Here is a 24,633-nt window from a genome sequence, read left to right on the forward strand (position 1 = left end):
AAATGGGTGATATTTAGGGTCCCTTCCAACCTAAGCCATTCAGTGGCTCCATATATACAGAGACAAGCAGTCTGGGAGAAGCGTTACACCATCGGTGTGTGCCTGGGAATGCGTGCAGACAAAAAAAAGCAGAGTTTGCTCACACGGACACAAGGGCTCTGCGTTGCTGGGGAGCACTTTGCACCACTGAATGCGTGTGCAGGGCATCAAGTGCAGGGCTTCTGCCAGTGCCCAGAACAGGGTGAGGGCACAGCAGCGAGCTAATGAGTCAGTTCGGCCCTAATTAGTGAGGCTGCGCTACAACCCTGACAATTCCCCACATTCCTGCTGGCGTGAGTGCTGCCTTCCTGCAGGAGGAACAACGCATGAGGCCACAAGACACCGCTAGGTATGTGCTGGAGGAGGGCTGGGAAAGGCAAGGTGACCTCCGGGAGCTGTCTGTGCTGCAGTCCCAGGGACACTTGGCTTAAGAGATGCTGTGTTCAGCAGTGATGCACATCACCCAGATCAGCACGCAGACAGCTCACTTGGATGGGATGCACGGGCCTGCAGTGCACTTGGATGCACCAGAAGCCCGGAGAGCAAACCTGACCCCCACCAGCATCCCCACCCCCACCTGATTCTTGGGCACAGCCCCCAGACTCCTTTAAGGACCCCTCTTTCCTGCACACAGCCCTCAGCCCAAACAACTGCACCGCAGAAATTAAACTACAATGCCATTCCTGCCAAACCATTTCTCCATCAGTTTCTTCGCCGGCTTTCCCCTGCCCGCCTCACACCTTTTTTCACTTTACATGCTTCGTTTCAGCAAAATCAAGGATGCAAACTTCTTAGAAGTACTTAGTTTCCATGGAAACCTAAGCTGACCGCAACATTATTGTTCTCAAGAGGGAACTGACTTTACTATATGTTCATTCACTGAATTAATGGACTCCTGGTTCTTTTATTAGCGGCTCGCTGACAATGGAAAGAGAGAAATGTTATAAAAAAGACTCTCAGACACTGTCCACCCTTTTGTCCTGGGCTTACTGGAATGACGCAAACCTATTCAGGGAAAGATTATAAAAATCAACTCAAAGCTGCCTCTGTTTGTGGCGGCTCAACATGCCCTTATTTCATAGAGATACAGCGCACAGAACAGCAGCTCGGGGCTCGTGGGGAGATGGCAGCTGCAGCCGCGCTACGGTGGCATGGGATGCTCGCAGGGAACAGCTCCGGCCCCAGCAGCCAGGAAAGGGATGCTCCCCAGTTTTGAGCTGAATTAAGTGCCCCGAGAAAATGCTATTTGCAGCAGTTGCAGTGCTATCTTCCAAATTCCCAGTGCCATTTTCAAAATTCCCGGTGCCATTTTCAAAATTTCCAATGCTATTTTCAAAATTCCCAGTGCTGTTTTGAAAATTCCCAGTGCTGTTTTCAAAGTAGTGGTTCTTGGTAAGCGTGAGGGCTGCTTTGGGTTTGGTTCTACAGCATTTCGGATTCGTTTCTTCAATGTTTTGGGTTTGATCCTTCAGCGTACAAAGCTGCAAGACGCGGCAACAGTGAACTTTAGATTTTTACATCAATTCCAGTAACTGCTTTAGACCATCTTTCATTATACACAGTGAGCGTATAACACAGCGTAAGTGGTGAATAAATACAGATATGCACCTTTGTTTTGTGCAAAGTGCTGCACATGCAGGAACTTTACCAGCTCCAGCAGAAATCTGGAGGCCAGCGTCTGCGTGTGATATTGTGACAGGCTGCGCCGAGCCCCGGGGCGCTTGGCCCGCTCGTAATTGCTGCACAAAAGACAGTGAACAGTTCCCTTGCTCTTCCCTAACTACCTTCCTGACTGCTTATTGAAGTCTGATTTCTGACTCCTCTGGGTCATCATTCATCAGCCCTACGGATCCCGGCGGGACGGCCGAGCAGACCCCTCCATATCCCCGGCTGCCAGAGGCCATTTCTGACGGCTGTGATATAGAAAATGTCTTCACAGCAACCCGGTGGGACGAGTGATGGTCATAATACCCAAATAATCATTTTGCAAATTATCATAATTATCAATCAATCATCCTGTGTGAACAATGTGTTCCTGCCGTATCAGATGGTTCCTGTGACCTGTAGCACTCTGTGTACAATAATAAACCCGGCGAGATTTATGGACCTCTCCTCCTCGTTTCTGCAGTAACAAAACATGGGTGGGTTTTTTTCCACTTTTGTTTTAGGAATAAAAGCTCCGTCCGCCCCGTTCAGGTTTACTACTCCGTGCTTTCTAGGAGGTCAAGATTTCTAATCTCGCTCGGTTTCTAACAGTCATGTTATTTTTAAAACAAACCTATGTGATTTGGGAAAAGTAGTGAAGGTGCTGAATAAATTACTTGTACTTTAGAATGTCAGCGGCATTATATTACCCACCCGGAGTGTTTTGCAATGTAAGTATGAAGTCAGCCAAAGGGAAAAAATGGGTTTTGTCGTCAGTTTGTGCTTCTTGTTTTTGTAACAATGCCCGATTGAATCCCGCTCTTTTGAAGCCGATAGCATCTCCCGCTCCCTGCGCCATACATTCTTGTTAATGGATAAATTCAAGCTCTCCAGAAAGTCAAAGAATAAATTTAAAGCCTTTTGCCAAATGCCTATCCTATTGGATTTTGATAAGACGGCTATTGAGCTTTAATAATGTCTTCTATCCTTTTTCAGCTGGCCCTTAACATGTCTCTTTATTTGTCCCTAAAGCCTCTTCAGCGATGCCTTTTTATTACAAGTCTCTCAGCTTGCTCTCGAGGGAGACAGGGTCGACAAGAGTGATAGATAGATAACTCTATAGATTATCTCCCACAGATGTTTTCTCTCCAGTAGCCCCTCGGGCTATTCCCTTTAAGTAAACAGAAACTAAATGGAGAGCTGCAGGAGGAGAAGTCCCCGCGTCCCCATCACAGCAGCCAGGGAGGGGGCACCCGCACACCCCAACCCGCACCCAGGGCTGGGAACAGCACAACACACCCCAATGCACACCTCGCAGAGCCCGGTGTCCAAGCTGCATCTTCCCTCCCCCCCCCCCCCCAAGCAAAATCACGGCGGCAATGAGGAGAAGGGGAACAGCCCCGCGCTCCAACGCCCTGAACACGGCCGGGACGCGTAGGAAAATCCAGAGTCACAGAATGTGGGAGCTGCTCTGTAAGCAAAACACAAGGCCTGCAGGAGGACGGCTTGGAAGGGACAGAGTGGGGAGCAGGGCACGCAGTAGTGCCGCTGCTCCTCTCTGAGCGCTGCTTGCAGCTCGCTGAGCACGCATCCCCCTGCCGGCACTGCTCACACTGCCGGGCACTGACACACAAAAATCGGGGCGAGGAGCTACGGCAGAGTCGTGCAGGTCAACCCAGTGTCAGCAAGCAAAGCAGATAGAAGAAGAGCTGGGTAGGAGCATGCCATGTTTTATTCTATGGCACAGTACATTCCAGGTATGGAAAAATGATCCTGCACAGAGGTCCTTAGTAATATTGCTAGAAATCTTAATTCCACGGAGACAAACAACAACCGCCACCTCAGCTCTGGGCTGAGCTGTGCCAGCAGAAACAGCACTAACACCAACTGGAAAGCGCTGGAAATAGCGAGTTGAGTTCTGCTCCCGGGCCAAAAGGCCTGCTTCACCGTGCAACATCACAGGGCCTCTGCAGCGTCTGCAGACTTTTCACTGCCTTTTAATTGATGAAAAGTTATGTAACAGAACACTTTTTTTCCAGCAACCCAGCAGCAGAAGAACACTGCGCCAGCCTTCGGTAGGGGCTGCTCCCTGGGCGTCCTCCGCCCTGCTCTGCTATCACGCTGCCCTCCCCCTCCACCCTTGGCACAGTGAAACTGACTCTTCAGTCCTCTCATTTTCATCCCCCTAGCTCTTGCTACGCCCCGTTCTCAGCCCATGAGACAGCGGCCAGCCCAGGGAGCACTGGGATCATGGCCCCTTCTGGGCTCTGGCTCCATTTCCCTGCTCTACGCCCACTGCTCTGCGCTGTCTGCAGTCCCCTTCCCACCACCCACCTACCTCTGAGGGAGCAGGAACAAACTGAAGTCACACATCAGCCATTGTGCCTCCAGGCACAGCTGAAAGGTCCAGGGATGCTGGGAAGGGAAATCTTCTCCCAAAAGGTTTTGTGCCACCAGAGCAAAATGCTACATAGCCAAGAGTGCTTCCAAACCATTCTGAGATACCTCCAAAATTGTACGGACTGGTTTTTCATTCTTTGTTTTTCATTTTTTCCCTGACTGCAAAGCTGTCCAGCAGAAGTCTTGTCACAAGCCATAAAGTTTAGACTTGAACTCTTTACCTTACCGCTTTGACCTTTTTTAGCCCAGCTGTAAAGCCCTACTGCCCATCCTTCAATAAATTTATCACCTCATAAACTCCCCCTAGAGCTTCTCTACACTGCATTTAGAGACAGCAGTGGAGGGGCAATCCTCCCCCCCGTCAAATATCATAATTGTCCACTTTCATACCTGCTGCCCAGGAAAACAGTTCAGGACGCGGCGTTGTTCAAAGACCTGTAGGCTTTGCAGTGTTCTTCTTTGGAATAACACAGTGGAGTTTAAACACAAAAACACGTATCCAAGACATACAGCTGCCAGTTCAGCGTTTCCTTCTACCCGCGTCCCACACAAAGCCCGCTCACTTTGGGGTAAGGAGATTCAGCAAAGAAGGGATGCAGAATTCATCAGTGATATTATAATTAAGGACTGAGAAAGAACAGCCAGGCAGCCTGGCCCATGGAGAATTCCCTCCATGGCTGCGATGAGTGCGTGGTGATAATAAGAACCTGCCACCTTGTCACCATGTCCGTCCAGACAATAGGATCCCACAGAGGCAGCGACAAACACCCAGTGAGTTATGGGGAGGAACAAGGTAAAAAGTTCAGCGGCGTTGCGATCGCGCTGCCGCGAGGTCATCGGATGGTCACAGGACATCGCGTGGCGAAAGCCCCAGCCCCGAAAATAAGAGCTCGTTTTTCTCAAACCAGTGAGGACAGAACGGCCCAGCAACGGCCCTGGGTCTCAGTATCCGCTCCCAGAGTTTGGAGCTGACAGGTATTACATTCCACCGTGCCTGGCAGAAACGCAAGTGCTTCCTTTTAACGTTCAGTACTGAAGATGGCCTAAAAGGGTGAATGGAAAAGGCGGATGCTGCAAGTTCCCACTTAACACAGTTCCCACTTTAAAAAACTAATATTTTTATGAACACGGCTGCAAATAGCCAATGTCAGACCACCACAGCTGAAAAGAATGAGAGTTAATTCCATATTTCAGCGAGGACGCATCGTCTCTACGGACATCCAAAGGCCATAAAAGCAAGCATGGCTTGCAATGAGCACTGCCCCAGGAAAGCTGCTCACCTACAGACGGCCACGGAGGGAACCATCCCCATCCCCATGTTCCTGGGAGCAACCCACAGCGAAGTAGCAGGCTGGCTACTGAAACGTGGAGAGCTGAGCCTGCCCCGCAGCCACTGCGCAGAGATTTATACAGCTGGGCCGTATTTGGAACACATTTTTCTCTGGTCAGTATTACAGTTTAAGCATCACAACGTGATGAAAAGCACTGGTAATACATCATACTCGTTACATTTTAGCCTTTCATATATCTATGCCTATTCCCAGGGCCTTTACATAAGCCACATTTACATGGTGGAGTGACCTCTAAAAATTTAACAGTTTTAACAAAGGACCAACATTTTCTTTTACTGGAAAAGAGGTAAATGAGGTTTTAAGATTTGGACTGGTAGTTGTTCATGTTGTAGCTGAATCAAGACACACTTCACGCTACTATTTTCCTTTTCACAAATACTGGAATCACAAAAAGACAGGAGAATGTGCCAACGGAACCACAAGATGTAATCCAAAGGAGCGAGAGCAAATATTGGAAAAGTTTTAGGACAATTATTGCAATGCATGGCCTGGTTCAAAATTAAGAGCAGAAAAAAGAAACTGGGTGTATTTCAAAGCCAGACAGTAATACAAACTGCATAAAATTGAGCCATACCCTACCTTTTTTATATTGCCCTCCTGGGAGGTCACCTCGGGATCAGTCAGCATTTGCTACGAGAAAAAAAAACAAAAAGGAAAAAAAGTTAAGTTGGATTGCAGCTAAGAATGATAAAAAAATAATACAGATGATTATTAGTACAATTATTACTATTACGTAAGGGCCACAGCTCTCCATTGCAACTGAGTGGCACGCAGATTTGGGAAGTCGGACAGTGGGCTTACACTGCTGTGACATTCTCCCACACACTTTATGGATTTCTGCAGCTTCCACGATGAATTTCTTTGGGTCTGGTTGCTGCAGTGCGTGCTGCTTTCCCAACAGGAGGAGATGCAGCACACAGCACCGAGCAGCTGCCATCGCGCTGCAGGATGGGGACGGGTGGGGAGGGGCTCCTCCATTCCTCCCAGCTGAAGTGCCACCAAAACGCGAGGAAAGCCACGAGGCAAAGGGAATGGTGCTGCGCCAGGAAGGAGCTTTAGTGAAAAAATACAAAGGCAGAAGGAAAGGGCCACGTCCCCCCGTGCACACCCACTGGATGTAGGGAGCCGGGCTGCAGGCAGCGGCTGAGAGCTGGGCACGGAGCTGCCTGTGGCCACGGCCAGGTGAGATCGACCGAACTTACAAACTTCAGAAATGCTGGCAAACGCCTCCAGGCTCAGCTGTAATAACGGCGTGTTTTAAATCGCAGGAATCCTCAACCATTCTGTGCTTTACAACGGCTCTAATAGATACTGAAATTGTGGTTTGGAAAGCAGCTGGGAGCAAACGGGAGCAAGAGGTGAATACCAGAGCAATAAAATTCCGCGCACTCGTGCAATTGTGCGTGCAATGCTGAGGATGGAACACCACCATGGGACAGAGAATGGCACCCAACGAGGAGAGCATGCGGCAAGTGCTGGTGGCTCTGGGACACCCCCAGCTCCTGCCCTGGGTGCTGGTGGCCATCAGAGCCCTTCAAAATCCATGGCATGAAGCTTGCAGAGCCCTACACAAATCCAGCCGTGCTGAAGGACCCACAGCCTCCAGGGGCTGCCCCCAAATGAAGACACCTCGCTCTAATTGTTATACGCCAAACATCTTTAAACACAATTGGTTAAGTACGTGCATTCAGAGTGCATAATCCACCCGTTCAACATGCCCATAAACGTGGATGGGAAAAAAAACTGAAATGAAGTGCAAATTGGGCTGTGGTGTAGTCCTGTATAAACAGGCTTAAGAGTCAGGAATTCCTGAGTCTGAATCTAAATGCCAACACAAGCTTCCTTTTGTTGGTTTGGACAGATCTGTGCTCATGGGGCAAGTTATGGTTCTCAAAGCAGAATTTTTTTTCCCCTCCAATTCAGAGCAGATCTCAAATTCTGAAATTCTCAGCGAACAAAAAATTCTGTAAAAAGGACTTCGGACACATTCAGAAATTGTACATCTGCAGAACAGCATCGCGCTGCACATCTCAATGTAAGCGCTCCTTCATAATACGCTGGATCGGCTGCTTTCTGACACGGGGAAACATTTCCCCAGTTTCCTCCCACTCCAGAACTTCCAGGGAAATTTTCATCTCAGTGCAACCATCTCCACGCCCAAGCTACCGGGATATTCACAAGGAAGAAAAGGGATTTAAGCAAAAGCAGGAGATTTGGAACTCTCTTCAGGTTACATTTTCCAGTCTTCCTTTACACCAGACTTTCCAAAGGAGACAATTATGTCTGAAGAGCCAATGTAGGGGACTGTGTTCTGCCACAGACCGCCTGCATCAGCACAGACAGGGCTTTAACCCAACGCACCCAAATTCTGTTCGCCCAGAACAAGCCGGCAGGATGGGCACCCTGGGGCAGGGATGCTGCCCAGCCACCACCAGGTTCCGACTGCATCAGAAACCCTCCTGGGTGGTTCAGGAGGAAAGTTTATGCTCCTTATTCTGCATTCCCAGTTTGGAATGAAAATTGTTTGAAAACAGAGGCTGCAGGGAGAGCTCTGCAGCAGCAGAACCTGGTGCACGCAGCGCTGGGGCTGAGCGCTACCTCCTAATTAAACGAGAGAGAAAGTACCAGATGTGATGTTTATTAATAAGAATAACAAAAGATACTTTGAAAATCTACTCATTGGGTAATTTTAGCTCAGGCTGGACTTCATCTCATCTGAATGCCATAATCCCAAATATAGTGCTTGACGTGCGCCGTGGGCTGCAGCCCTGTAGTGGACACAGATGTTCTGAAACGTACTCGGAATTCACACCGTACCCTTCTTCTATCCCCCGACATGCTGATTTTGGCCAGAAGCAAGGCAGCGTGTCGGTGCTGGGCCTCAGGAACCCGGCGGAGGTGCAGCAGTGACGACTTCCCCGCGTCCGTATCCTGGGCTCTGCACACTGCTGGCAGCGGGATCCCGCCTGAGCCACATGAGTGAGGGATGTGCTATAATTTTTGCAAAGCCTCCTGAATGTATACTAAACATGTCAAGTAACACCATGTGATTCTTTTTGAAAAACAGTTTACAAGCTGGCATTCTCCAGCTGCAGTTAACCCTAATTTGATTACATTACCGAGACAGATCACAATGAGCTTATGTAAATAGTAACGTTATCCATTCATTCCGTGAGCTCAGATAAACTGTCATTTAAAAAAAAAAAAAAAAAGAACTTGAATAGGCATGGCTTGATGTATTCAGCACAGCCTACCCCTGCTCTATCCCCGCGATTCGGGGTTTTTAGCAATATTTCCATGTTTGTACCAAGCTGGAAATACAACAAGATGCCCAATGGTAGTGCAAAGCTGGCGCGTGGATAGCAGCAATTCTTTCAATAATTGGTTCTTCGCTGTCATCTGATCCTTTAGGAAGAAGCGTTGGCTCACTGGGCTCTAACACACCCACCCTGCTCAGCACCATGCCCATTGCTGTCTGGCCTTAGGGAGCACCTCGCTAACGTTCTCCCCTCCTGGCGCCCAAGGGCAGTCTTACAGCCCTAAATAAATAAATTGATCACAGCTGTGGTTTGGGATGCGTTGTTCGCCACCACTATTTGCCTGAGACACACAAACCATCACTCACTGTACCATCAAATCCTGCAGCGAGGAGCTCACCGGCCCTGCACCGACAGCTCTGCCGACTGCAGATGCACAAACAGAAAGAGGCTGTTTATTTGTTAATAATTTTCCAAACAATCCACTTGCCGATTTCAAAGTGAAACCAGGAAGCTGATTTGTGCAAAATGCAACGCTGTCACAACAGCTGTGGCTTTCCCAGCTCCTCCAAGGAGCCTGGCGTTACCTACAAAGCCCCTCTCCAGCACACAACCAGGTCAGCAAAGCCTTGCTGCTCCTTTGTGGCACCTGCTGTTATCAGATACATCATCAACCAAAGGTGTGCACCACCCCGGATAGCACAGATCTTCCAGATGGCACCACGGGACCAACGCAAAATCCGCTCAACTGCATGTATCAATTTTTCAGCAATCTTTAAACAAAAAATAAGAAATGAAACAGTGACTTTTGCAAGCTCTGAATCCTATAGAAGAAGGATATCCACTTGAAAAGCTTGTAAAGTGAGTGCCAAGGGCTGAGCTGCCTGAAGTCGCATGGTAAATCAGGCAAAACTCTCAACCTCCTGCCCCAACAGACTGCAGAGCCACTCCATCCAGTGCATTGGAATAACTCAGAGCCTGACTTATTGTCACCGAAGCTATCAGGTCCTGAAATACAAATGGAAATATCAATCCCCTCCTCTGCATGAACGCTACATGGACGGCCAAGCAGTGCTTCGGGAGCCACAAGAACTCAACCCTGGATTGCCAGGAAGCAGATTTCCATTGTTTCCTTACCACTCCAAGAAGCACATTCCCATTATTCCCTTACTGTCATTCTGGGAGCTGTCCCATCACTCCCTTAACAGTGAAAGAATGAACCTGGCCATCCAGAGCAAGGAGGACGAGTGAGGATTTCTGCGGGCTGTCCAGCTTTGCATTCAGTTGCTGCAGGCAGAAAACCATTCCAGCACTTCCAATTTTTTTTCTGTTTGCCACATTTTAAAAATACAGAGACTTTAGAGCACGTTCTGGCCAAAAAATGGACAAAATGTTGCATTTTCTGTAGTAAATAAACTGGTGAAGCACTGTTCACTTGAGGAAATTTTCAATATCCCGTCTTGGGAATTTGCAGCGAATGTGCCTGGAATTAAGAGGAAAGGGAGGAAAGCTCCGCTCGGAGAGGAAGAATTTCCTTTCCTGGCTGGTGAGCAAGAGGATGAACAGCACGGCCCTGCCTGGCACAGAGCGAGCCACGGGCTGAAAGGAGGATAAAGAATAAACCAGGCATTCAGTGCTAAGGGCAACCCCGGCACAATTGGGAACACTGTGGAGCAGCCAAGCTGTGGTTTGCGGACCAGTAACAGTCTGCAAAGCCCTGGTATGCACTCCGCAGACCATTTTATAACCATTTATTTTTCAGCTGAAGGTCTGAACAAAAAGGTGGTCCCACGCGGCACAGAGAATGTTCAAAATTAGCAGCAATCGGTGGTCCAGAATTTCTGGTAATCGGCCGCAGCGAGCACCTCTGCACTTGCTCGTGTCATGTGGGGCTTTGCAAAGGAACTGCTCTGTTTGCTGACTTCCAGGAGAACGAACCGCGGTGCACAGAGGTGAATCGTTACGGGTTACTCCAAAGGGTGCTCAGGGCAACGGGACATCCTGAGCCGCGCTGCAGACGGGAATCGGCTTCTGGGCATTCCAAAAGGAGCAGGGCAACGCCAGGGGGACTTAATGGAGAAAAGAGTGAAGGCCAAACATTAAGAATGTGCTCAAGAGCAAAGTCTGCAAGGAAGAAAATAAGCATGCAATTTACATACACGGCACCGCAGTGTTTTAGACATAACTCCTCCATGACATCGCGATCAAGTTCAGCTGCAAATACCAGGAAGTTAAACAGAATCTAATGGAGAGCGTTTGTAATAACTTCAATAAGCTGAGGACTTGAGACTTTCAGCCAAGACAAATAAGAGAGGGTACTGATTAGTAAATGTCACCATTTCTCCTGCCAAGCACTCAGGGGCTGGTGATAGGAGAGCATTAAATATAATCTCGCAGTCTTTAGGGGCTGTTTGATTTTATATTGCATTCTTATCAGGTTCTAAAAGTCCAGTGTTAATGAGCATGAGAAATGCACTTGATAGTTTGGCAGTTTTGCTAAAGGAGAATGTATTTCATTCATTAAGCGTTCCTTGGATCCAAGCTAGGGATGCATTTCCCATTCAGAGCGCGCCACGTCTAACCCCCGTCTATTCTTCTTCTCCGTTTCAGCAACCAGGCATCACCTTTAATAACCATCTATTTACACTATTTAAATAAAATGGCTTTTACCAGCTCCAGAGAATGAGATCTTTAAGAACTCTGGAGCAGAGAGACACATTTATGTAGCGAGCGCGAGCCCACTGCATTCCCTTTTGCAATGCAGAGTGACTCTTGAAAGAAGAATAAGTACCAGGGATGGTAAATTGCTGGGGAAAACACAACAAAAACAGCAACAAAACAAACGCTGCTGTTTGGATTCCGAGTGACCCACGAGGTGAAGGAAATAACAAACCCAGATAAACGGCGTTTGGAGAACCCCATTGTGTTTCAAGTGTGGTCGTGATGACAGCGCTGGGTACTCGGCCAGCAAGCTGCAGGCTGGTCACAGTCCCACCGCAACCAAGCACGGGCTCTGGGGTTCCCTGGGCAGGAGCTGTGCAGCTGCTCCTAGTCCTGAAGCCCTGTGCACCCAAGGAATCCAGGTGCTCCAAGTGGGAGTAGCCTTCACCTGTCCCGTCCCTACCGACACGAACCAACTGGTGTTGTTTTCAGAATGACCTTAATTATCCACGGCAATTATTTGTTTTGTAGATAATTAACAAATCCTACCTCTAATGAGATTTCCCAATGAATGGTCTTTTGTCTATTATTGCCTACTTCTTCAAACATTTCCCAGGAAAGAAGATTGTAACAGAACACATGAGAGAAAAAAAAAAAAAAAGATTAAATTAATATATTGATTTTCTTTTCAAAATACATTTACAAATATCGTCGTGAACTCCCTTTTTCCTGGAGGGAAATTCCATTATAGAAATGAATTCTGAACAGATGAAAGGGGCACTTCTGTGCACGCCCAGTGAGCACAGCCTGAGGGCTGGGATGGATGCCCCCAGTGCTGAATGCTGTCTGTATTTTCTCAGTGTGTCCATCTTCCAAGCTGGGAACACAACTAGCAGGCTGAGAAAATAGGAGAGCCTCTGTCACAACTGCAAAACAGTTTGCATTTTCGCTCTGTCCATAGAGAAAATAGGAGTGGAAGGGAAGGTGAGGGTCACCAACTCCGAGTGCTCTCTGCTGCAGAATTACATAACACAATCACTTAAAGTATCCGGAGCTATTTATTATCTGAGCAAAATATCATCTTGAAGAGTGAAATGTAATGCTCTGGTTAACAGATAAAGCGTTGCTGTTTGCAGCAATGGAAGTGGATTGGATGGTGAGCTTTAGTCATATACGATCCATCTCTTTTTTTGTTCTCGACCCTTTTTAGTTATAAAAATGACCTTGATATTGACAGAATCATATAAATGGACTCCCCCCGTACTTCCCATATTGATAACCTGCTTGTTAAGATGATCAGTAATAATCATAAGTAAATAAAGAGAGATCATACATCATCCAGTAATGGCAATACTGACACGCACTTGATCTGACGTATGGGGACCTCTGGGCTTTGGCTGACGAGCTCATACTTCATATTAAATTGCAGCCTTTGTATCCAGGACACACATTGACGTATACCTCCATACAGAGCAGTGCACTCAAATCTCAACATCAAGTCATACCTGTTATGAGCAGGACGTCTTACACAACGCTCTCAGATGGAAGATGTGTATGGAAATGGATTCCACACATGCACCATCAAGTCCCTAGAGCAATTTGGCATCTGCACACCAATGACTTGTCTCCCTTTGGGTGAGGTTCACAGAGCCAACCAACCTTGGCAGAGCATCGCTGGGGCTGCAGTTCTGCTTGCAGGACTCCAGAACCTCCTGCTCTTTCCCTTCAAACCTGTATGGCAACACCAACGCTACTTCTCTTTTTTCTTACAAAATTCCCTTCATCACGCATCTTCATCTTGACACTGATGCTGACACTGAGTGACATCAGTATTGTAGGGAACGGGAAAGTCTCAGCACCAACAGAGAAACCAGGAGAAGATCACAGAATCACAGAACCATAACGGTTGGAAAAGCCCCCTAAGATCATCAAGTCCAACCCCACCGCAGCCCACCAACCCATGTTCCTTCAGTGCCACATCTCCATGTTGAACACCTCCAGGGACAGTGACTCCACCACTTCCCTTCTCCAATACCTGACCACTCTTTCTAAGAAGAAATGTTTCCTAACATCCAACCTGAACCTCCCCTGGAGCAACCTGAGGTCATTACATCTCTTCTTAAAGATGTACTGAGGCAGCAGATTTCCTGCTCCAGGTCTCCAGCTGCAGAGCAGGGCCAGCTGGCTCTGCCCTCTCCCATCGCCATGCCGAGTGACACAGCCTGCAGGCTTACTTCAACAGAGTGATTACAGAGTTAGGCATTTGAGAAAGAACAGGGAGAAATGACCTCATTCCATTCTCTCCCTCACAGCCTAAAGAGACACTGATAAGAATTATGAATTGTTTTGCCACATCAATATAACCGATTTGCTTTTTTCTCAGGCACATTTTCTTGTCTTGGTTCAAAAAGCCAAGTCATGCACAACGCCGCTGAGCTCACCAAAGTGTTCCAGCTACCTGCATGCAAGCCTGTCAAATTGCAAGCACAAACATAACATCCATACATTTCTTGTATGCAGAATTTGCCAAAAACCCAGCTCAGTGAGCTGTGTCTCTATCTAGAGCTTGTCTTCAGTTCCATCAAAATAATGGCCCTCAGTGTAACCATAGCATTGCACCAAAGCTAAATAGCTAAGCTGTGACACGTCGATTTTTTATCGTTAATCACACTGGAAGGAAAATAAAGCCAACATGCAACGTTCCCACCAATTTCAGAAGTTTTAAGTGGGAAATGCACTGTCTCATTTGGCAGCCAGGTTCTGCTGCTTGCGCTATGCGCAGCTGGGGGAGCACGTCCCTGCCTGTCACCCCAGTGACTGGGATGGGCTGTCACCCTGATACCCATCAGCAGGACAACCTAGTTGTCACCTGAACATGACAAGGTCACAGGCAGTGCGATGCAGCAAGAAAAATGGCCCATTCAAGCCTCGGAAGGCTGGAAGAGAAACACAAGGCTGGTGATGAGAGGCTGGGGTCCTGTTTGTGTTAGAGGAAGATGCCAATACCCCACGCTCCTTCGCGGGAGGCAGCTTCTGAAAGAAGAGTAAGAAGAGGGTCACATCACTCTCATTTAATCTAACAGCGTAAGTCTTTGAAGAGCTGGAGTTAAGAAGAGCCTTGCAGGTGATCTAAGAGGGAGGGGAGACCTGCACTGACGTGGTTATGGGTGGTACAGACTGTGCCATGAGCCGCTGTTCTGCCTCTTGCCCCCAAGTCCCACTGCCACCCCAATGCGGAACGGGTGCTCATCCTGGATCCTCACCCGGAGCAACTCCCTGCAGTGAAGCTTTCTGCAGGAAAGAGAACAGAAAAGGGCACTTTGCCTCCTTTTATTTTCCCAAGTAATACTAAGTAAATGATATTCTCCATTAAGAAAAGTTAATATGGAATTATTCTGTGGACGAACTTCAGACATTGGCACAATCCGTTTCTCATTTAAAAAGCACACAATGTTGTTTTATCTGAGTTGATAGGAGGTGCCAGGTGAGTTCCCTTTTAAGAGCTGGAGAAACAATTTCAGAGAGAACTGGATAATATTATGCTTGGAATGATAATATTGTGTTTGGAAAAGGTCAATATTTTATTTAATCAGCCAGACAGAGAGTGGGTGGCAATTTCAATGCATTTTCTTGAGACAGGAATTTAGGGAGTCCAAGCGGAAATCGGTTTCTGTTTTTTCCTTGGGCTGCTGATGTCTTCCACAGGTAGGAGTGGAGGAGCTGGTGCAGGGAACGCCACGTGCTTCGCTCTGCGCCTCGGCCACGAGCCAGCGCATTGCAGGGACTGAGGAGGCAGAGATCTGCAAGTGCAAGCTAACTGAATGGGGCCTTCCCACAGCACGACCCACTCCTCTGCTCTGCCCTGCAACCTACTGGTGCCAAAGCGACATTTGGGGCTGGCTGGGTGGATGGCATCCTCCCACCTGTCTGCATAACGTTCTCTTTTTGATGTTACCCTGAGCACCCGAGCTGGGACCCACCAGCCTGGTGCCTCTGTGTGGAGCAAATGGGATCTGCCACATCAGGCAAACACCACAACGCCCACCCGCCCCACCAGGAACACCGCTCGCCTCCAAGACAGAAATGGGCTTTTATTCCCCAAGACAGCAGCAAGCCCTCATCTAGAGAGAACACTGATTAAAAGAGCCAACGAATAACTAGAGAAATGAGCTTATAAATCCGGCGAGCACTTCATTTCTTGAGGTCAGAACACCCGGCCATTATCTGTCTGCTCACATTTTCTTGATTAGACATCTTCTCAGCAAAAGACTTCGCAGCCAAGCCCTCCACACAGGGCCCTGCCAGAGCCCTTCCCCTGTCCTGGCCGCGAGGCTCAAGCCGTGGGCACCAGCTACCGGGCTGTGCTCAGAACATCCCGAAATCTCCGCAGAAAACTTCCCTGGGGCCAAGCAAAACAGCAGAGAGGTTCTAAAAAACGCCCCTTGGTTATCTTGAGTCATTCTGGATTCTAAAAAATTTACCTTTGCTGTCCATAGCTGCTCGCTAGCAGAATTAAAATGGATTTTCCATTTGGCGCTCCTTGCAGAACACCACAACACTACAAAAAAAAAACCAAAAAAACACAACACGCTTTTTTTTCATTACAAGTTTTGAAAAAGCACACACAGCCCTCGTTGTTATTAAACACTCCGAGCAGAGCAGTGAGGAAAGCCTTGGGAGATCCAGCGCCGCGCACTGATTGCAGGGAGCGTTTCATCTCGTGCCAAAAGGAACACTGAGGTCAGGAGATGGCTCCCTCCATCATCTCGCCAAAGAGCATTTCTGTTTACGTCTTACAAACTATCACCGATAGCTCATAGACAAAGAAACGTCCATAATGTAGCCAGATGCTGGGAATGAAATGAAGTTAAGCCATAGAAGAGGCTTTAATGAAGTAAAGCTTTTTGGTTTAACTGCCAGCCCAACGTAAATAAGCACTGCTTTGAGTATAGCTCAGAGATTGTATCTTATTCACCAAATAATCTGAACGTGCCATCAAGGAAACTGTTGCTTTGCAGGGATAACATAACAGCAGTTGAATGTTCTTATAATTTGGTTCTTGTCTTCCTCAGCACCCCACAGCTCCTGGGGCTGACGGAGCAGCGCAGCTCCCGGTGCTGTCAGCCCACGCCACCAGGTCACCGCGGTCAATTGGTCCCGTTCTGGCTGAAGGACGAGGGACAAACTCATCACCATGGGCCGCAGCAATTCCCCCTGTCTGCCCGTGGCACCTGCTCTAAGCAGGCGGGACACAAGCGATCCCGCTGCTCCCCCTCAGCCTGGAGCCCATGCTCAGCTCCTCGGGGGCTGTCCCACTGCTTTGCGCGTTTGGCAGTGCGTTGTGCTGAAGGTTAGGAAATTCCAAAGCGGTCTCCGAGGCTTGGGGTGAATTCGTGGTGTTTTGGATTGCCCAAAGACATCTCCTCACCACATCCTTCCATCCCAGGCTTCCTAGCTATCATCAGCATTTGTATTTCAGGTGTGTTTTCAAAGCTCAAAAGTAATCCGTAAAGTTTTGTTGCTTTTGTTTTAAAGATATGGAATCTCTTTTAAAACAATAAAATAATCATTTCTGGGATCAAGATAAGCAACGCAATAAAGCAGAGAACCAAGAAGAAGACACACTGCATTACTCAATTACTGACTTTGCTGGAGCCAATGCTGTCAATTTGCCATAAATTTATAAGTCACATTGTTTACCCTCCCTCCCTCATTCAGACATTCAGCGTTGGTGGGATGACAGACACAGTTCCATGCACCAGCAAGACCTGGGCTGGCACTCATCCACGACACTGGTCCAGCTGGATCCTGGTTCCAGGGGATGCGCTGCCCTGCTCCCACCGCCACCAGTGGGGCCATCACCTGCCAGCCAGCGTGGTTCTGAGCGATGCTTTGGTTCTAAATCGTACAAAGTGGAAAGAGAACTTCACAATAACATACCCGGGCTGTGCTGCTTAGTAACAGCACTGAGAGTCCTCAGAAACAAGCAAACTGACTAAAAAAAAGAGGTTTAAAAAAATCTGCTTGGGCGGATGTTTAGTAAGCGCACGATTCGTGTTATTTTTTGGAATAACTTCTGTCTCTTACAACCAGCATCGTGTACTCTTCCACTTTCCCCCACTGTGGATGCACAGGTGAGCACAGACAGCCAATGAAACACAGCCAAAGAAGGAACCAGCCCTAGGTTTGCCCCTAGGTATGGATGGAAAACAGATGACATTCCATAGAGCGAGCCTTGGCCATGCAGAATCGCCGTCCTAAGTCGCTTAAGAAGAACAAACGCAGCAGCATTTGCAACATTATCTCCTGGGCCATAACACTGGGACTCAGGTTATGTGCATCTGAGTCATTTATTTCTCAGCTTTTGCGCAATCTGGTTCAATTATGAATTTGACTGCTTTTTTTGCAGAATAGAAAATCCTGTTCCTTGCACCATATAATTGCGTTCCGTCGCGGAACTGGTATTCATCATTGCCCTGCTGTCCCCTAGCCTAAAAGATAAACCATCCATAGGGTAATAAATGTCAAACTATGATTATTGATGCTTTCAATTAAATTGATTATCTATTTGAGGTGCATAGCATGGTGATTTATTGCTGTCTCTTTACGTTGCACTTGGCACAGCGGCCTCCCGGAAAGGTGAATATTTTGATTGTTTCCATAGATTTTCTATTAAATCTGATTTTTTAAAGGGTCCACCGCCACTCCAGTGCTTGGCACATCGTCAAGGCTGGGATCTGCCACCTGTTCTGCTGCCTTCTGCAGAGCGGAGGCAACGTGTGAAAAAAGAAAAGAAAAACTTGTGTTTAGGTGTTAATGGAATAGCGGAATGCATCCTTGACTTGCATTCCTCATTCAATAACATTTATTATTTACAGACTGCATTAGACAAAAGCTCTGCTGAGTGCCACACACCCCAACGGAGAGACGCGATGACCTTCGGCGCGTCACCGCCACTGCGTTTTTATTAGTGCCAGGTAACAGCAGCAATAAAATTGAAAGGCATTTGCTCACCAATAATCACCAGCAGCTGCTTCACATGCAACGCTCCTGTTGGCCGTGTCACGCTTAAAGTGACACAAGTTTGCCTTTATCTGCTCACTCCTTGAAGAAATGCCCCAAGTGTGGCAGCCTGGAGCTGACTTCCACTGCTGGGTTTGCTGGTTCCAAGGAGCAAACCTGGCTCAGAACGTCCCGCCACCTCCCTGACAAGCGGGCAACGCCATCAGACCTCTCCCAGTCAGCTTGTTCTGCTATCAAGAAAGCTATGCAAAACATTTCCAGGTGAGTGGACTTTGAGAACGTCAGGAAGAAACCCCACCATCTTCATGGGGAAAAAAGAAACAGAGAGCTGATAAGCCATGGACTTCAAATTTGAAGCAAGGGCAGTGTTTTTCTCCATCACTGCCCACTTCTAGTACTTCCAAGGAATGGGAAAGCCCCACAGCAGATAACCCTCCCACTGCACTTCCTGCAGTTGCACTGTCCCGACCAAGTTTCCCACCATTTACTACCAGGAGCACCCGGGAACAGGGCTGAAGCATCGCTGTGTTTGCTGAGACACAATGCAAAAATGAGTCTGCCTCAGAGACCTTGAGAATAAGCAAATACAGATAAATGACGAGAAAAGAAAAAGAGAGGGATTGCCATCCCACTTCTACAGACAAGACTGAGACATGAAATTAGGTGACGTGCCAAAATCACAGCGTCTCCGGCATTCAGAAATTGAGTTTCAAGCTCCTCAGACCTAATCTTAACAATAAGGCTGTCACTCCTCCTCAGATGCAGGCACCTTTGACCCCGCTAAGCTCAGAATTATACACACATCAATTCAGACTTTGAAGCCTGGCTTATCTCTTGGTAGTGTAACTGTCCCCTTCTCCGCAGCCAGCAGAGCTATCTGAGGGAAAGATAAATGAGCAGGGAAGAAAGAAGAAAAGCAAAGACCCCGCAGCTTGGCAGAACTCTCTGCTTTGCATTTGCTGCAGCAAGAAGGCAAATCATAGAACCCTAGGATCATTAAGGTTGGAAAAGAATGCTAATATCACCTAGTCCAGCGGTCCGCCTACCGCCAGTACTGCCCACCAAACCATGTCCAAAAGCATTAGCTGCTGTCCCCTTGAAATGGAACAACCCATTGGCCAACCACTGGTCGAGCACTGGCACAGGCTGCCCAGGGAGGTGGCACTCACTGTCCCTGGAGGTGTTCGACAACTGTCAGATGTGGCACTCAGGGATATGGTCAGTGGGCATGAGTGATGGGTTGGGGGTTGAACTTGATGGTTTTGGAGCTCTTTTCCAACCTTAGTGATTCTAAGGTTCTACAAACCAATTTGGTCAGGGCCATTTCCACAAAAACAGGCATGTGCAGTGCAAAGTTTGTGGCCAGCTCTTGCCCTGGAGGGTAAGTTAGAGAGCGCTGTGTCCACAGAGTTTGTGCAGCGGTAATGATAGCAACACCTTGTGGACAACGTGAGGGTGTTTTTATGCTTGAAGAACGACACTGAAGGCCCGGAAGAAAAAGAAATGACAAAAAAAAAAGCTGGCAGGCAGCAGCTTCCCTCTGCAGCACACATCACAAGCTCCCAGAGGCATGCAAAAGAACTCCGAGCTCTGCGGGCAGAGCAGAGCAGCTCGGGCAGGCGGTTGGCAGTGAGGAGGGAAGGTGTTTGCCTATGCAAAGTGCCCCACTGCTGCCAGCACCCAGCAGCACGCAGTGCGTGCCGGGGCCGCTGCAGGAACACCGCGTCCGGGCTGCTGGCACTGCTCGGCCCGCGGCCCACGAAGCGATGCTGCGCTCCACGCAGTGCTGCTCCCCTGCATTCCTCGGGCAGCGATGCGAGGTGGATAAGAAAGCACTTTCTGAGCGTTTAATGCTGCTTCCCCTACAAGATTCTCCTTAAAATCTTTTTTCAACTTGTACGGGGAAAGTTCCAAATCAGAAAAGGAAAACTGAAAGGTTGGCAGCGATGGTGACTCGCTACGTTCAGACTGTGCCCAGCAGGTCTTTCCAGCCAGCCCCAACCAACACTTCCTACACCCTCCCAGAAAGCTGAATCACCCCCTCCTCCCCTTCCTTGTCCTCTCCAAGGGGCACTCCTGCGTTCGCAGGCAGCCCCGTGCTGGGATCGCTTTGTGCACCATGCAAGGGCTGTCCTTGACAGCAGGCACGGACTTGGCCTTCCACTTGGCGAGGCAGACCTGGAACCCAAAATAAGTGCTTTTCCTCCCTGCCTTTCTCCACCCCAGTGGAGAGAAGCACTGTTTTGATATCAGGTCCTACCCAAGTGCCCGCTGAGATTCGCATCAATGAAGGCGCTGTAACGTGACTCAGAGGATTAGCATCTCCATTCTTGGAAACAGAAACCAGAGCAGCCCTGCTCTGGGGCCATCTCACCAAGGCAAGGTCTTTTCCCCTCTTTCATTTTCTTATAGGGACACGCTGGAAACACCGGGGCATTCCAGTGGCTGCGTGCGGGGCAGCCCATGGCTCTGGGAGCCATCTGCTCTGTTTAACGCACAGGAAGCGCCGGGCAGGTTCAAGAAGCACGCAGCGGATGTCATGGAGCCTCTAATGTGTTTAGGTTTCTCCAGCGGAATCTCGCTTTATCAGAAAACAAAGGTCCTGATGGGATTATCAGCAGAAAGAAACGCAGGACCTGTCTGGTTGGGAAGGGGCTGTGCTGCACCAAGGTGCAGTGCTTCCTGCTGCAAACTGCCCTGCGCAGAGCTGGCGGCAGCACGGGGCCCACGCAGTTGTTCGGCACAGCTCTGTTGGTTCTTGTCTCACACTGATTCCTTGTAGGAAGAGAAATGAAGACGTCTCTCTGCACACTGACGTCCCTCTGCAAGCGCCAGGGGTATCTCAGCAAAATAAAGTTGTATTTTATGTGGCTGGTGTGGGAGCACACCGAGCTCAGCGCTGCGGTGCTTCCGAGCGCCGCGCATCGTGCAGCAAGAAGCACAGCATCGGAGCTGCGGCCTTCTGCATCTCCCCAGGCTCAGTGCGGGGCGTTCAGCCCTGAATTTATCGCTGACGTGCTCCATAAAATCCTGGTGACAGCGCCCTGGCAGGGTGGGCAGGGGTGGCAGCCTGCACCCCAGCCCAGCGTCAGCCTCATCCCATGCAGCACCACAACGCTGTGGGGTTTCACCCCCTGCCCCCCTGAAGGATCAGAGCACGGCCGAACCCCCCATCACCATTTACACGGCTCCTCACCCCGCACAAGGCTGAGGGGCTGAGCCCCGGCCCCCCCCATCGCTCGCCTCCCCCACCAGCACCAGCTAAAAAAGGGAAAGAATGAGAAAGTGAGCGCTCTGTAGCTGGCACCGCAGACAATGTGCGTCTTGTGTGAGTAATTTAGCACTATGGCCAGTCAATCTGGTTTCTGGGCCCAATGCCCTGACCCTCTTTAGAGCTGCTCTCTCTCTCCAGCACAGTGTGAAACATTTCCTTTCACAGCACTGACACTTTGCAGATTGAGACGTCAGGCCTGTCCAACTGCAGCAAATTAGCAATTTTTCTTTTACTAATTGGAAATAAAAATGTTTGCTAAGGGAATAATTTGTAGGAATGCAGTGTTAGGTTTCCGGCTTTTTATAAGGATGCTTTAAACTTTATGCATGTGCACTTTTCTTCTGTTTTGATGCCTCGCTGTAAATTTTAATAGCTTGCTCAACTGTTAACTTTACAGTCTCGGCCATCCAAAGGATTAAATGAAGTTTTTAATTTATCTCCCTCCCCAAGACAGCAGGGTCTTCTCCTCTGAGCACAGCTTGGGGCTGAGGCATGCACAGCTCCGTGGCATCAGGTGGATGGATGGATGGATGGATGGATGGATGGATGGATGGATGGATGGATGGATGGATGGAGTCCCTGGAGCGTGGCTCTGCAGAGCTCCCATGGGCGCCAGCTGAGAGATGGGAGCAGCTCTGCTACCTCCCCATGGCTTTTGTAGCAATGCCTCCCAGCAAACGTGGTGGAAGAGCCACCTCCTGCCTGCAGCTCAGCACCAGGGCAGCTGTGCTTGTCCAATGGGAAATGCTACCACGGCTCAGGGGACAGTGCCTGGAGCTTTAACTCCCCACACCAGCAAAAGCAGGTTGGGGATGCCTCAGTCTTGTTCCTAAAAATCTCTCTGCAGTTAAGAAATGCCATGCAGCGAGGGCTTCTCCAAATAAAAAAAAACAGTTCCAGAAATAGGGCTCAAGAAAGAGCCTCCTACAGCCTAGGAAAACCTGCTGAAACCCAGAAATTATAAGGAAATGCCCTTCTGCTGAAATACAATATGTTAGTTTAATATTTCTCCGTAATTCTTAAGGCATGTAATGTCTTCCTGCTAACCGCGCGCGGGCAGGAGTACATTAGCTCCTATAACAATGCCAGCACATAAAGAGTTACTGTTCTTTCCCCCCGAACCACCCCCACCCCCCCATAAAGCATTTGACAGCCATGCCTAATAATTCTTTCTGGTGTGGTTTTTCTTTTTCTTGATGTCTTTATGTGAATATGAAGCCAGAGTGAAAGGCTTTGGGTGACCCCCGTGAGAGAGAAAAAGTATGAACTACAGAGAAAGAGAGTGAGATATAGGCTCCCTGCAGAGACATAGGCATCTTCGCTGGCAGCTCGCAACTTGGCTTCAGAGGGCCTTTGTGCAGCAGAAAGGACTCTTCTTCACTCAGGCTGCGACAATAGGTGTTTTGTCAGAGAGGGACAGGATAAAAAGCAGGGGGTGGGAGGCGAGATCATCACTGGCGAGGGGCTAGCCTTTGGGGCCTGCAGATGTTGGAAGGAGGATGATTTATTGCTCCAGTGTCCCCGGTGGCATTTGGCCACCTTCCCAGAGCCTGGCCTCGGTGGCGGGTGGGAGGAGGGAGCCCTGAGGGGCAGCATTGCCACCATCATCATCGTCACCATCAGCGCCAGCCCTTCCGAGGACAACGCTGGGCTGTGGGGATTGGGGCAGGCAGGGCTGGCCCAACACAAGGCTCATAGGGCCAAAGGGCAGGGCTGCCCCAGCATAAGGTTCGTAGGGCCATAGGGCCCAGCACAAGGTTTGTGGGGCTGTTCCCTCTGATTTCTCCCATCTGAGGACTAAGCACATCATTGGTTTGGTTCCTCAGCCACAGAAGAGCCCTGCAAATTAGAGGTGTGACATCTCCTTACAAATTATCGCGAATCACATAGAGTGACGACATCGCGCACAGCATAACCAACCCAGATAAGTCATCTTCATCCAAAACCCAAAACAGAGAATCCCAGGGGTGTTTTGTGCATAGGACAAAAAGCTTCCTCTCTGCACCTCCCATTGCTGGGATAATGGGCTGCTCATGCCCAGCTGTGTGCTAACAAAGCGGCCCTGTGTAGCCAAGCAAGCCCAAAAGTTGGGTTGGTGAGATGGAAGGAGCTGGGAACCCTGAAGGAGGATTGATGGAAATCAGCTGGGAGAAGGAACCAAACTTCGGGATGTCCCTCTGTACCCAAAGAAAACCCCAGGCCCTTCTGCAATTTGCCCACTGCTCCATACTTCCCGTAAATTGAAAAGTATCCCAGGTCACTGAGCCAGGAACTCCTGGATAATTTCCAAGAAAAAGGAATCCCAGTCGAACATGAAATACACACCAGGACAGTCTGCTGCCAGAAGTTTGATTTAGGACTTTTGCTCCAGCTCCTTTCCTCTTCTAATACACAGTTTTCCACCACACTTTCTGAATAAATACTGTATCCTATGGCTGACAGCCTCTTTTAGTAGATTTATCCGCCAGTGGATTTACTAAAAATGTTTTTTCTGTTGAAACAAGGGCACATGCTTCACCTCAGCAAAAGGCAAATCCAGAGGCTGTATTAAAATACAAAAGCAGTAAATCCCAGACATGATAGATGCAAAGAAAGGGGTTTAGAGTCATTTTGTTACAGAAGAACTGCAAACTGGAAGACGAAACACAGAAGTGGAAACCGACTGAAATGGGTATGAAAGAACAAATACACAGGATTCCTGAGATGAGCGGCACAGTGGTAACGCTTAGCAAAACCCCACTGCCCAGAAGACTGCTGTTGGTTTCAATTGCCAAGAGCCAGCAGCACCTACTACAAGGGACCACCTCAGAACGCATATTAAGCTCCAGACACACTTTCCTGGGTGTACTCAAAACTGCTATATCCATTTACAGAAGGAAGCGAAGCATTCAAAGGATAAGTGACATGTCCAAGGTCACCCGGAGAGTCAACTGCAGAGTCAACAGAAGAGTAACTGGATCTTTGCTCAAAATCCCCTGGCTTT

The 24,633-nt window shown here is 48.7% G+C and overlaps 1 protein-coding gene across 8 annotated transcripts in view; it reads right to left on the minus strand.

The window, feature by feature from the left end:
• The window catches only part of PRDM16 (PR/SET domain 16), a 338,929-nt gene that overhangs the window by 83,856 nt on the left and 230,440 nt on the right, over positions 1–24,633 (minus strand). For all 8 annotated transcript variants that reach the window (XM_021417567.1, XM_021417566.1, XM_021417565.1 and 5 more), the window contains one exon: positions 6,015–6,065. In XM_021417567.1, coding sequence (XP_021273242.1) covers positions 6,015–6,065 — 51 coding nt within the window. The remainder of the gene's footprint in view (positions 1–6,014; positions 6,066–24,633) is intronic.

Source organism: Numida meleagris, chromosome 20 (assembly GCF_002078875.1).
Source record: "Numida meleagris isolate 19003 breed g44 Domestic line chromosome 20, NumMel1.0, whole genome shotgun sequence".
Taxonomy (NCBI): domain Eukaryota; kingdom Metazoa; phylum Chordata; class Aves; order Galliformes; family Numididae; genus Numida; species Numida meleagris.